The sequence below is a fragment of the Oryza glaberrima genome, chromosome 9 (genome assembly GCF_000147395.1).
Source record: "Oryza glaberrima chromosome 9, OglaRS2, whole genome shotgun sequence".
NCBI classification, from domain to species: domain Eukaryota; kingdom Viridiplantae; phylum Streptophyta; class Magnoliopsida; order Poales; family Poaceae; genus Oryza; species Oryza glaberrima.
In genome coordinates this window covers 7,757,732-7,772,692 of record NC_068334.1, presented here as the reverse complement: position 1 = coordinate 7,772,692, position 14,961 = coordinate 7,757,732, and the positions used below count along the sequence as shown (strand labels likewise).

The following is a 14,961-nucleotide window of genomic DNA, read 5'->3' as shown; positions in this document are numbered from 1 at the left end:
AAACAAGAAGATCAAGTAAATTAATATGATATGCGCGCATACGTGTTAGAGATTATAATTAGCTGATGTAACGATCGATCAATACTAGACTCTCACGGTCTCACCTGGATTGCCATTTCTCACGGCGGCATGCAGAGCATTTTGCTTACCAGATCCCCCATGAGCAGCATCAGAAATCTCCAACAGTTTCCCGACGACATCTGTAAGATTCCTCACCGCTGCAATGAACAAGGGTGACTCTTCGTCGTTGTTGGAAACTCGCGACAATGCTGGCTCCGCCTTGATGAGCTCCAGCGCGAGCTTGCTGTCGCCGCTGCGGATGGCGTGGTGCAGTGCGTTGCATCCTTTCTTGTCTTTCTGTGTGATTGCCTTGCTCAGCTGGTGACATTGGCAAAGCTTTAGCAAAAGGGAAGCTATTGATAAGGAAGCACGGCCACCACGTTTGGCGGCTGTGATGAGGGGTGTTTCATTGTCTGCGTTGACGGCAGCGAGGACAGACGGGTTCAACGCCACTACAGCCTTGCAGAACTCCTCGTGACCCTGGGCGCAGGATATGTGGAGGCAGGTGTTGCCGGCCGCGGTTGTTATAAGCAGCACGTTTGGATCCTGTGAAGCCATGTCGTGGATTGATGTTGCATCACCAGACATCGTTGCTTTCAGCCATTCTGGGGCCATTGCTGCTGAAGTAGTTCTGCTGCCAGCTTTATCTTTGGATCCTTCTAATCCGGTATCATTGGTTACCTTTGCTTCCGGGACACACTTGTCCATACTTGATTCTCCTAAGGCATTACTAGTTGCAGCTGTACCGACGACCATCTACCACAAAATGAAACTGATCAAATAATCCAATAAGCCAACAAAGAAGATCAAAACGTTCGAATAAACTGTTTATTATGCAGTCACATCACATATAATGAAATAGTTTTACTTGATCCCATTCACTTTTTTTCACTATGTGATTGGTATCCCTCTTATTTTAATACTAATGCATGGTATTTTCTCTCATATAATAACATATATGTTTTCTCAATGTATTATTCAAATATATTAAAATGACAACATAATTTTAAATTTTGTACTAACTTTACGAAGCTACTAATGTGTAATATTTATATTGTATTTTACATACGTGTTAGTTATTAATTATTTTTAATATTAAATTTTAGTTATTTGTAAATTATATTCCTATATGGACTCTAGATTCGTCTTTCAATATTTCTTTGTTTTAATTCCGAATTTTTGTTATCTGTAAATTGTATTTCTATATACTCCCTCTTTTCCACAAAGAGACAAATTCTAGCATCCCAATGCATCACTAAAGGAGAGGATAAATGTCCAAACTACCCCTTAATATTAGTAAATTAGTATTGGTGGGTAGGTAGGTAAGGGGTATTGAAGGAATAAAATTTTTTGATTTGTGAACCGAGAGTAGATAAGAAGGTAGAGGTAGATTTATTTTCGGACAAAGTTTGAATTGTAGAAGTTGATTTATTTTGGGACGTAGGGAGTTGACTCTAGGTTCTTCTTCCAATAATATTTTTTTTTAATTCTGAATTTTTATTATTTCTAATTGTATTTCTATGTGGACTTAAACTCATCTTTCAATATTCATTAATTTTTAATTTCGAATTTCACTTACTTCTAAATTGTATTGCTATATTACTTTATACTCTTCTTCCCATGTTTCTTTTCAATTTCGAATTTTATTTATTTGTAAATTGTATTTTTATACGAACTCTAAACTCTACTTTTAATTTTATCTAAACTCTACTTTTAATTTTATTATGTTTATTCCGAATTTTAGTTACTTTTAAATTCCTATATGGACTCTATACTCTGCTTCTGTTATTCCTTATTTTTAATTCCGAATTTCTATTATTCCTTAATTGTATTTCTATATGGACTTTGTACTCTACTTATAATATTCCTTATTTTTAATTCCGAATTTCTATTATTTCTTAATTGTATTTCTATATGGACTCTATTATCCTCTTCCAATATTCCTTATTTTTTAATTCCGAATTTCAACTATTTCTAAATTGTATTTCTATATGGGCTCTGTTTTTCTTTTTCTCCTATTAATATGAGAATTTCTAGGATAAGCCAACAAGAAGATCAAAACATTCAAATGAACTGTTTATTATGCAGTCGCATCACATATAATTAAATAGTTTTACTTGATCCCATTCACTTTTTTCACTATGTGATTGGTATCCCTCTTATTTTAATACTAATTCTCTTATATACAGCGTTTGTTAGAAAAACTAGGAATGACTCACGCAACACGTGGGCATTCATATTATTAAAACAAGATATTATAGTTTATTCAAAAATCATATCTCATATCTCATAGGACAAACTATAGGTCGGGTGAATCTAAAAACAATTCATCGACTTACAAGATAGATCAAGCTCATATGACTTTTGAACCAACCTTTGGATCGAGTATGCAATTATCATGCATACCATTCAATATTGTGAAAAGGAAAAATTAGGACGGTAAGGAACTCAAGGTTATTGTGACCGAATCACTTCACAAAGACGCATGATTTAGGCCATGTTTGATTTAGCTTAGAATTATTATAATCTAGATTATTAGGAGTATATAAGCTGAAACAAATAAGTAGATTATTATGATAGATTATTATAATCTATAAGCTAGATTAGTATAATCCAATATACTAATCTATAAGCCAAATTAGTATAATATAATAGATTAGTATAATCTATAAGCTAGATTAATATAATATGAAAATTATGGTTGGATTTTTTTTTCCGTTCGTACAAGTTTAAAATTTTCATATTTTTTCTCCATAATTCTAATGAATTTTTAAGGCATTTTATGTTAGGAAACAATTCACCTACACAATTACTTGGCTTGTAGTCCAAAATATCAACGATAGTTTGCAGCTAATTTCTTTCTTTTTTGTATGTTTGTTTGTTTTTGTTCAAAACAATATTTATTTGAAATAAGAGTAAAAATATATTAGTATGTGTAGTGTGCCTATAAATTTTGAAGTGTTTTTAATAAAGTTTATGGGCGATTGTGATCAACTTAGCTACTTCAGGTAGAGCACTAGGTCATATGCCCACTAGGCAAGGACATATTGTGCAACGTGCAAAGACAGGAAAGAGATCTTTAGAGGCTTTTTTAGAACAAAAGATAGACCTGATGGTCTATTATCATAGCAAAATATTTTTTATTAAAAATAGTTCAAAATAGTGGGTTATAAATTAGTTTATATAGATCATAAATTGCTAATTTAATGGTACAAAATAAAAGGTGCACCTAACTAAGAATTATAATTGTTAATATAATGGGTAAAATAATATGATTTTATAAATTTTCTTTTTTAAACATTGTGGAGCTAATTTAATTACATATATACGATAATATATACAATCTATGTTTATAAAGTCAACTTAAAATTATTTTCACTAATAATAATTGTGATATCATCTATTCATGGAGAAAAGAGGGAAGGAGACCGAAGCGGATGTATTTTTTAATGATAAATGTAATTTATGTTTTTATCTTTTTATGTTTTTAAATTATACTACCTCAATGCTAGGAAAATACAACAAGAGGTAAACTCACTCTTTGCTCAACTTAACCCAAATTTTAGTGAGAGTTTTATACTACCTAAATGCTCTACCTTTATATTGCTATGGTTTATATCTGAAGGCATCATCACTACGCCAAGAAGGATAGGTTACCTTGAGAATGACAAGGGTTACAATATCATTTTCCAATAAGAAGTTAGAGTAATTTTACTTAAGGATGTGCAGGAGCTGAAGGGCTGTGCGCGAACCCGAGAAAACTTTTTGCATTCTCATTTATGTTAGCCTTGATTACTTGGATGTGGTTTCTTATGTTCACAGTAAGCTAGGAGGGATGTTCCTAGTATAAATACCACTCTACTTTATCCATTAGACAACTTTTGTTCAATTAAAACCTCATGTACTAGATGGGTACCCCACGTGTTGCTGCAGGAGAATTGTGTGATAATATAGTATATATGAGTTCTAAAATTTTCTTTTTTCCCTACTATATGATTTTTTCATGTGTTTATTTTTTTACCTTTATCAATTATCCATAGGTTATAAATAATTGAGTTGTATGGTATGCCTTTTGGGGGGGGGGAGAGATGTAATTTAAACCCTTGATAAATCATCCAAAGCCTAAAAACAATTTAGATGATGCGAAGAGGTGCAATTTACACCCTTGATGAATCATCCAATGGCTAAAAATAATTGAGATGATGTGGCTTCAAGAGAGAAGAGAGAAATAGCATTAACTACACTTAGTGGGGATGAACTTTATAGATATACTAGGTGATTCCCTGCGCTTTACTGCGAGAATTACTAAGTAATTTCTAACATATATATCTTTCAACAATCGAGCAAGAAGTAAGTATGATGTTAATTATTAACAACAAATAAAACTGATTTTTTTTCAAGCCATATTTGAAGAGAAATAAATTTAATAGACTTTGTAGAGGATTATAGATGAAATTTATGTTGTTAGCCAAAATTTGTATCGCAAGAAGCGGAAGACAGGGGAAAAAGAAATGAAAAGTTAGGATTTATTAGTAGTAAACATGAAACAAACTAAATAATATCTTCGCTTTGATACAGAATATATGGATGTATGTATGTTAAGTATTATAAAAAATGATGGATATATTTGTTGAAATATTATGGAAATGATGAGAGAGGTGATGATTGGATCTATTTGCATTTTGATTTGTAGAATTAAATAAAGTATGGATGATATTGCATGTTTGTATGAACTATTTGATAATTAGTTGTTGCTAGTGAATGATGAGGTGGCATGTTTGCATGTTGAGCTTTATACTTAGTGGGCTTTAACTTTATAGAAAGCATAGATGAGAGACGATTGTCGAAGATTGCATAAGTGTCTTACCCCCTCTTGTGTGGATTAGTCCTGGATTATGGTTCTGTGATTGCTTGGTTTGATGGGTCGGAATCCAAGAGGATTCGGATCGTTCTCACCCTCACCACTTGGTCGCATCCAACCCTTGTAGGTATAAAGCTAGTTATCCTCTTGTGCACGATTTACACCGGTGCTCTTTGGTTCAAAACCTACTACCGTGAAGATCGAGCCTCCCCTTGCGGGTGTGTTTGTATCAGTTACCTAGTTCTACTTGGATAAGAGGATACTCAATGATATAAATACAAGACTCCCTAGAAGGAGAGAGACACGAGGACAAATTTAGACAAACCCAATGTGGACATAAGGGATCTAGAGATATATTCAATTTCGTCGAGTTCATGTTTGAGGAATAAGACTGCACAAGTCGTCGATCACATGTGAGAGCTTCATGCTGCTAGACCGATAGGGACTAGATTAGGTCAACTCAAATGTTGTACTCGTGTGAGACTGATATATAAAGGCAACAATGACTCCGGTCAACAGGAGTAGAGCTATTACCTGTCAGTTAAGGGGTCCGAAACTATATAAAAATCAATATATTCCGTCTCTTATTCCTCAATCTTGTGCATACCCTAGCACTAACAATCCTCATACTCTACAAATACCATAGATAGATATAGCTCGTCGACAAGTGATATACCCTCTATAGGTTTGTCTCGAAAAGCTTCTGATTCGCCCACGAGACAGATGGTTAACTTCAAATCAATCCAAATTGACCTAGAGGTTGGTCTGATCTCTAAATTGGCTCCGTTAGTGGATTTTGGGTGTGTTCGCTAGAACAAGTTCCCATCCGGAACAGTGATCATGGAAAATAGAGCAATCCATTAGCGCATGATTAATTAAGTATTTTCTTTTTTTACAAAAATGGATTAATTTGATTTTTTAAGCAACTTTCGTATAGAAACTTTTTATAAAAAAATACACCGGTTAGCAGTTTGAAAAGCGTGCGCGTGGAAAATGAGGGAGAGGGGTTGGGAAAAGGGTCATCTGAACACAGCCTTTGTCCTATTCCAAACCCCATATTGATTTAGAGTTCTCTAGATCGAGATGGTTGGTGACTCTATTAACATCGTAAATCTTTAGCTGATGGGTAATAAATTAAGGAATATTTATAGTATTTTTAGAGCATAGATGGGTAACTTATAGTCTTCCCACTTCTTCTTGATAGAAGGACGTTCGCTACACTACTTAAAAAACAATGTTCTTGTACAGGGACCCATTTAGATTGCAGATAACAAGTCGCGTCTGCGAAAATCATCCTCCATTTTTGTGTGCGGTTCCGTGTGAAAACCACATGCAAAAATCAATTTTCGCAGGTGGGCCTCCTAATAGACCCGCACAGAAAAATACTCATTCCCTATGAACCTGTTCAAAAAAAAAATAAAATTTCCTTTCTCCTCTCCCCCCCTCCATCTTCTCCACACTTTCCTCTCCTCCGCTCAATATTCTCCTCACTTCCGCTAAGCTAGCACCGCGCGGCTGCGTGGAGCTCGCATCCTGCAGGCCACACCGCCGGCGCCAGCGCCACCTTCTCCTTCTCCTTCTCCTCCGGCTCCGACCTCTTTGCCTCCTTCGGCTCCGGCAGCGGCAGGCGGGAGCGGCGGGCTTGGCGGCAAGCAACCGGGAGCGGCGGGCTCGCTGGCGTGCGCACGGTGGCGAGCGACCGGCCCCTGCCCGGATCCGGCGGAGGCAGCTGCCCCCAACCCTGATCTGGCGGCGGTAGCCGTCCCCTGCCAGGATGCGGCGGCGGTGGCGGCCGGCACGGCGGTAACGGCGGGTGGGCGGGCTCGGACGGTGGGGAGGCAGCGGATCCGGCAACAGCGATGACGACAACGACGAGGACGACCACGAGGAGGGCGGCGGCAGCAACTTTAGGGTTAGGGTTTTTTTTTGGATTTTTTTTTCGGTTTTTCATTTTTACGTGCGGGCAACATAACCACCGTGTGCGGGTGCGCCACCCGCACGCAAAAATAGCTATTTTTGCAGGCACTTCATTACAGACGGGTGGAAGATCCGTACGCGAAAATCACTTTCGACCGCACGGAAAATTCGTTATTGGACTAGTGCTAACTCCTCCGTGTAGACGGTCACCTATGCAAATCAACACATCTGCTGACGAATCCAATGCTGATTGGTATTGGTATAGGTTTGAAGGCAAAACCTGATTGGTATAGTAAAAACGTAGATATGTATACTCGTCCATACGAACATACACAGATACACCCTACCCACATGAATACATGAGCATCTACAAAATATCGGGCCAGCATATCTCGAAATTGATGATGTTTTTAAGAAACAAAATACAAATGCAGGCACATATACTCATCCCTATAAACATACACAGGTATGTACCCTACCCCTATGAGCACCTCCGAAATACCGGACCAATATATTTTAAAATTGATGACGTCACCACGGATATCTCGCTATCGACAGTAGGTCACCTATCACTACGACTGAAAAAATAATTAGCCATAAATGCTAATAAGTTTAGGACTACGACTGAAAAAATAATTAGCCTTAAATGCTAACAAGTTTAGGACTTGAACATGGGTGGCCTGGATTAGCTGTAAAGAAACTAACCAATTGAGAAATTGCACAGCTACATCTATATAAAATTTTCAAAAAATTTTTATATGTAATTTTCTTTTAATAGATATTAAATAGTAATCTTTGTTGCCTTAGGATTTTAACAATCGAACCTTATCATCATCGAGTTTCACGCGCTCAAGTGTACCACGTCTACACCTTTTGTTAGACCGGTCAATCTCTATCTCTATCTCTACTTATCTACTATTATAAAAATTAAGAGAATTTTTACTGTCCAGCTGAATTTTTGGTACCACGTGGTACTGCAATCATAACCGTCCATTCAGCCAGATCAAACGACCCACAATCGTCGGTACCGCGAGGTACGGGAATCCGGTGTGGGGTACCTCCCCCTTTGTTCGCGTGTATGGAACTAGTGGAAGGGCAGAATTGGATTTTTGCGTGGTTAGTCAATTTTTTAGAGACGGTACAAGTCCCCAACCCGGTAATCTGTCTCTTCCCGATCCCCTTCTGTCATCCCTAGCAGCGGCGCAGCCAATCTCGCCGGACTTCGCATCCTCCCTCACTGCAACCAGTCGTCGCCAACTTGCCCATTCCCAACTTGCCCTTCCTATAGCCGGTCCAGGTCCGGCCGCCGCCGACTTCTGGGAGTCGTTCTATCCTTGGATGACGACGACCTCAATGCGCCAACAAGAAGAGGTGACCATGGCGACGAGCTCAGCGCGGCGAATATGGCCTCGGCAGCTTGTCCGCCGACGCCATCGCAAGCCTTTGTTCGTGGAATCGCCATCGCTGTGGTATGCATTGGATCGCGAGCACTAGCAACCCTGGAAGGAGGGGACAGAAAGAAGAAAAAACGAAGCTAGATATTGAGATGGCTAAAAGGCTTTTGGCCATGGATCGCACAAGCAAGAAGAAATTGGGCAAGCAAAGAAAAGAGATCGAAGAATTTCAGAAGTTTGTTTGTGGGATCACTAGTTGTAATAGTGTCCATTTTATTCAAGATAGTTGACAATTTGTTCAATGACCGCCGATGTTAATTTTGTTTAAGATGAAACAGTAAGCTTAAGGTCTACAACGAAAGAACAGTTTACACATCAGAGCAAGAAACTACAAACTTTCAGAACATCTACTTCTTTTTTACTACTATTACATTCATACTTTCAGCAAAATCAAGTAGGTTCATTACATATATCAAAAGACAAGGAACTAGGTCCAGAACTTGGCACACAACATAAATCAAACTCAGCCTCTCCCATCAACATAGCAGATTCTTCCAATGAATATAGCAGCAAAGCAATGTCCAGCAGGAAAGAAATACTTCATCTCTCTCATACATCTTCCGTAAAGAAACTCAGGGTATCGTGATCCTATGCCGGAGACTGCGTAGGTGCCAGCAGCCGAGATGCATAGGGGACGGAGGGGAGGGGACAAGTTGTGGCCATGGACAAAGGACGAGCTGCCGCACCGCACAGGGGCAGCCGAGAGGCGTAGGGGAGGAGGGGACCGAGGGGAGGGGAAAAGCTGCGGCCAAAGGAGGAGCCGCCACACCGCATCGGAGGCCGGAAGAGGACGGCACTTGGACACCGCGTCGGAGTAGGGCGAAAGGATTGCGGCGGTGACGCGGTGTAGACTTCAGATGCGGATGCAACGCGTGGCAGGAGACTGAGTCCTCGCGAGATTAAGTGTAACATCCTAAAAATCCTCGATAATAAAAATCACTAAAATTTTGAACTTTTTAAAACTTTGCATCATGATGGATGTTATGGTTGATATTGCTTGCCAAACTGTAAATCATCTCAATGGAAAAATCAAAGTAAAGACGCGCATCTAAATAATAATTACAATTTACATGAATAACTTGTTATGCAAATAAGTTCAACCAATGTGCTATTGTATTAATAATGGACCCATTGAATATTTTAATTAATTTTAGGACTATCAAAGCCCCCCAATTATTTAAGTTAATTTTGGAATAATCCAATATAGAGTAATATCATTTGGTAGAGATATGAATAAATAAATAAAAATGCAAATTAAAATATTTGTATTTGGGATGATGGGAAGCAAATTCATTTGGGGACTAATGAATAACCAAATAAATATTCAAATCAAATGTTTGAATTCTTGAATCCAAAATATATAGAGTTACAACTCAATTCCAAGCCATTTTGCAGATTAGCCCTTCCTTTTTTCCTTATCCTTTCTCTTCTCTTCCTTTTTCTTTTCCTGGCGCTACTGTTCATTGCGCGCCAGGTGTTCGATCTGTGCCTAACCCGACCGAACACCCGACGCCGCCCTCTCCAACCGCTGCCGTGCCGCGCGCCTGCTTTCCGACTCGTGCGCCGCACTAGTCGTGCCCGTGCGCCGCACCGCGTCATGCCACGCCGCGTGGGCCTGCCGCCGACCAATCCGCCAAATGCCCGTGCCAAAGGCTGCGCCGCCACGGGTGCCCGCGTCATCCCGTCCCCTCACACGTCGCCCTCGGGATGGAGTGATAACGGCCGCCACGACAACCCCGCGTCACCCTAGGGCATAGCCCGGCGCCCCCTATCCAAGCCGTTATCTCTGTCCGTCGCCATCGCTCTTGTCACCGTCGCGTTGCCATCCTGTCGCACCCCACCGAGACCGCTGGATAATAGGGGGGGTTCCTCCCACAGATAATGATCCCTCTCCTGGAACCCTATCATCTAGGCAATCATGCCGGCCCAAGGCATTGAATCGAACCTAGGAGAGATCGAAACATGGCTGAGTCATCGAGTGATCTTATCCAATAGGAACCGTCCTCCCTCTCGCTGTTATAAGCTCGCCTTTAGCTCGACCTTATCCAAAATCGAACCCTCATTCGTCTCCCCTTTCCCGGAGTTCTTGCTCCATCCCAGAGAAAACAAAATTGCGCCACCGCCGCAGGGCCTCTCGGCCGGTGTGGGTGGCGGGGTGTGTTGAGGAGGTGTGCCCGTTGCCGTTGCTGCTGTTGGAGGGAGCCGGGAGCCGCTACGTGAGGGAGTACGAGCATCGAACACTTGCGACCGTCGCCGACCGCCGTCTGCCCCTGTTTCGACCGCACCGCGCCACTCGCCGTCGAACTTCGCCGTTCCGCCACTTCGTGGTAAGCCCTCGCGCCTATAGTCCCGCCTGGTCACCTAGAAACCAACGGCCCCCTCGATTTGGGGTGTGCGCCGCCGTACCCGTGCCGACTCCGGCCGCCGCCGCGCGATGGCTGAGCTCACCGTGGGGGGACTTTGTTCCAATACAACCGAGGCTAGATTTTTGCTTCTATATACTCCATGTGAACCCTAGATGGTTGAATCGTTGTTGGTTGCGCTCACATTGGTCCTCATCGTGCCGCCGCCGATTTTGGGATCTCGGCGCCGTCGCGCGCCGTCGCGCCATGCGCCGGACGGTCGCCGCGCTTCGCCGCCGCCGCCGGCGGGCATCCGGTGATGCGTCGCCGCTCGCCCCACCGTGCACCGAGCCGTTCCGGCTCGGGCCATCGTACCGTCGCGCGCCGCTCCTCTGCTTCGTCGCGAGCACGAGGAAGAAGACGACGGGAGAGAGAGAAGGCACGAGAGAGGATGAGATTATGACATGTGGACCCTACTTCATTAGTGTACAGTAATCCCTAAAACTAATGATATTATTATGAACCTATGACATGTAGGCCCGGATGCTTAGAAATCTAATTAAATTAGGTTTTAAGTGAATGTCTTAATAACATGCGGGTCCCACTGGAGATTCAACAGGGGGCCGGACCCACCTGTCAATGACACAATAGGATTTCCTTTAAAAAAATAAAAACCAGAAATAAAATAGGGGGATGGCCCACATGTCAGCCACTGTAATAATGCCCCTCTCGGCTGCACAGTGCCATTTCACAATTGTTTGAATTAATTCAAAATTGAATCTTTAAACAAGCATAACTCACTCATCTTAACTCGGAATTGAATGAAACTTGAACCTAAATTCATCTAAAATCAAGATCTATCTGGTGATACCATTTTCTCAATATGCTTTGTACTGTTTAAATTTTGGTGAATTTATTTGAATTCTAATTGAGTTCAAATCCGATCTTTCGCATGTAAATTTAGATTCCGAGGGAATTGTTGAGTCGATTGAGGAGCAGGGATAGCAAGACTGCGATCAAGGCAAGTCATCACTAATCTTTGAGCATGTTGAACCTATTGCGAAAATTATGTTGATTTAAATAAAATTGCATGCTATACATATGTGAATATGAATGCCCTACTTGCTAAATATGCCATGCCTTGATATTGATTATCTGTATGACCATTGTAAACCCTGCTAACGTGTGTACTTAGTCGATATTGAACAAATGCTTAGTCATGCTAATTAGAATCATGCATTCTCATATTTATCAAGTGCTATATGCTTGGGCAACTACCTTAGGGAAGGTAGTTGAGATGCGGCATGTGGAGGCATGGGCACCACATTGCCATGACAAGGATAACATGAATTGTGAAAAGAGAAACAAAACTAAACACTGTTTTCGACCGGGGCGGCTGGGGTACTTGGGTGGTGTCCGGAAAAGGCTAGTGCCGTCCCTGGTCAGTTAAGGACCGAGCCGTGAAGTTAAGCATGAAACGACCCTCGTACAACCGTACTTCTCGTATGGGTATAGACCTAGCGGAGTACGTAGCCGAGCGAAGGCAGTATCCCTGCATAGTGGTTATTCTTGGTGTGTGGGAGTCAGGGCCTACGATGGGACAGCCATTGGTGGGGCCGCGAGGGGCGAGTGCCTACAGTGGTGCCGCCATCGGTAGGACTGCTATGTGTAAACTTAATTTAACTAAAACTTAATGCATGTGTGAGTCTTCCCTTCCCGGGAGCGCCAGAACTCCTCTCACTGCTAAAAACTCATGACGCCTAGAGTGCATGAGGATGCAAGTTCATGGAGCGGGTACTGCCAACGTGAGGTTATTGAAAGGCTTTGCCGTGGCAAGTCTCATTCGTTGGGACGTAGGCTCATGTGTTGGGCAAGTCGCGGAGTACGGGTAAAGTGTACATCCACTGCAGTGTGAGTAAAACTAATCTATTCGAATAGCCGTGCTCGCGGATATTGAGCATCAGGACATGTATTACACTTGGCTAGACTCTAAATTCTTAAATTGAATGGGATGGGATATGCATGATGATTTTATACTGGCGGATCATCTTCTCGAGAGACGAGAAGGAGTAAACCCCAGAAAACCATTACAGCCAGTAACGGGAAGCCATCTTTGGGAAGACAATGGATGGTGAATAGAACCGTTGCTGTGTAATAAATACTGGAATTAAAACTGGACTAGTCTATGCTAGATAATAAGTTTGTGAAAAGAATTGTGAAACTAGCTTTATGCAAATAAACCAACGGCCATACTTTGAATATCACTATCATATGCACTGTTGTTATGATGGCTTGCTGAGTACGGTTGGTACTCACTCTTGCTATTACAAAATTTAATCAGTGGATGGCAATGAAGTCGAGGAGGATCCCTATGCTTATCTTCAGGAGGATGCGGAGGATGACGGCGCTCCGTAGGTCTTAGTTATGGTCGTTGCCTGTGGCAATGGCATAGCCGCTGCCTATAATCTGCTGCCTTATCTATTTCTGTTATTGTTTGTATTGTGGACCGTTTAGTCCTATGATCTAAGACTGCCCGCGGGCCTATGATGTAATAATTCGCGCTAAACAATCTTTGTATGCGCACTTGATAATTCAGCAATGTAACCGTGAGTACCAGACTACTTGATTCAGGGAAATGGTACTATTAACATGAGTGATTCCGTTATAAAAACGGGGGTCTACATTAAGTTCAATCCCGATTGTGCCCCGCTCTAATTCAATGGTCAGATTAAGTTTTGTACCTGGGTTACTGGTACCTGGGGTACCGTTTGCTGGACGGGAGCAGTGCTCAAAAATTAAAGATGGTTTCTGTGATACTTTGATATGCCGGTTCGTATTTGAATCTATTTTTATGTTCGTTCACTTTTGTAAATACATAAGGAGTCATATAAGAAATCCTTTTAAAACCCTCACATGCTAACTTGGGGCGAAAGTCGGACTCCTAATTGCTTAACAATTCTCGCTAGACCATAAGAAAGCAACGTACATGATTTTTCACGTGAACAATGATATAATCATCATCCCAACAAAAATTCCGAATTAGACATCAATACTATCAATATAAAAATTCCATATACTTTTTAGAAAAAAAATCTAACAATAGAGATTCTACCAAGGCCTATATGTAAATGACCTATGTTCCTCTTACTATGAGGAATCGCTGTCGTTCGGCCAACACTAAACCTGCTGAATCTTCAACATCTTATTTTGGGGTAATTATAAATTTACCACTGTTTTGAATCGTTATTGCAAGAGTGTCACTAGAACATTGCGAAAATTCAACTTGAACTGTTGTTCGAGCGGCATGCTTGCAAAATTGAAAAAAAAGTGGTAAATTCGCAAATGCTTGTATAGTCGTATTTTCTCTCTTTTGATAACCAGCGGAAATGAAAATTATTTGACAAATAAGTTGGGTGTTTTGCCGTTAGAAACTAACTAAAACAAAAGACTAACCATTTTAACTGGAGAGCGCCTCCTCCTAGCTTTGAAACAAAATAAAACTAATAAAGATAAATTAATCGAACTCGATCTGTGGATGAGAAAAGGGAAAGTGGTGAAGTGCACCTAGCTGGCGACCCAACTCGAATATCTCGATCTGCTGCAAGCTTCAAAATCTGGCGCTGTGAGAAGGGTCTAGCAGGACGCGGGGGCTTCATGTGATTATATACAAAGCGTGCACGGTTTTCCAAGACATGGGGCGTCCAGGCCTCCAGGGTCAGCTTCAGTAACAGCTATGAATTTGCGGTCATTATTGATCCAACCATCTAACGGAAATGATAAGGCTAGTTCGCTAGTTGTGGTTCGCAGCGCTAGGCTGTGTGGTTAGGAACCCCGCACTGTTCAACTGCTCTAGTGCACTGTTCCGGATGGACGGACGCAAGGTGATGGTGACGACGCCGTTGGGCCGCTGACAAAAGCCGTCAGCCTGCAGGCGTCGTCTGCCCAGCAGGAGAGAAGCGTGCAGCGCTGCATCGTATTTGACCGAAAAAAAAAAGTGGAGAACAGTGCAACCGTCAAAGAAATATGGCAACACCAAAAAAAAAAACTGAAAAGGCAAATAAAACCAAAAAAAAATGTTGCAAATGTACCCTCGATTTATATGGATTATTTTTGTTAATTGTGCAACGTAAATTCATTAAGCACGTCATTAGCGACGGACAAACATATTTTATTCGGTCCATTTTACCCTCAACTATATAGCATTTGTCTGAAACACACCCCTTACTTTAAAACCGGGTATAATACACCCCTCAATTCTTAAAACCGTTCGAAGTTTGAAACATTGTGGTTTCGCCAATGTAGCGCTGATGTGTCAATCATATCTAAG

General features: G+C 41.4%; 1 protein-coding gene across 10 annotated transcripts in view; it reads right to left on the bottom strand.

The window, feature by feature from the left end:
• The window catches only part of LOC127784420 (protein ACCELERATED CELL DEATH 6-like), a 28,549-nt gene extending 14,220 nt beyond the window's left edge, over window positions 1–14,329 (bottom strand). For 5 of the 10 annotated variants that reach the window (XM_052311725.1, XM_052311721.1, XM_052311723.1 and 2 more), the window contains exons 1-3: window positions 14,199–14,327; window positions 14,088–14,112; window positions 105–816 (exon numbers count right to left, since the gene is read on the bottom strand). In XM_052311725.1, the coding sequence (XP_052167685.1) occupies window positions 105–816; window positions 14,088–14,112; window positions 14,199–14,290 (829 nt within the window). In that variant the 5' untranslated portion in view covers window positions 14,291–14,327. Of the gene's footprint in view, window positions 1–104; window positions 833–14,087; window positions 14,117–14,198 lie in introns of all 10 variants that reach the window. The other 5 variants (XM_052311715.1, XM_052311716.1, XM_052311719.1 and 2 more) reach the window with 5 other exon arrangements.
• Window positions 14,330–14,961: the final 632 nt, after the last annotated feature.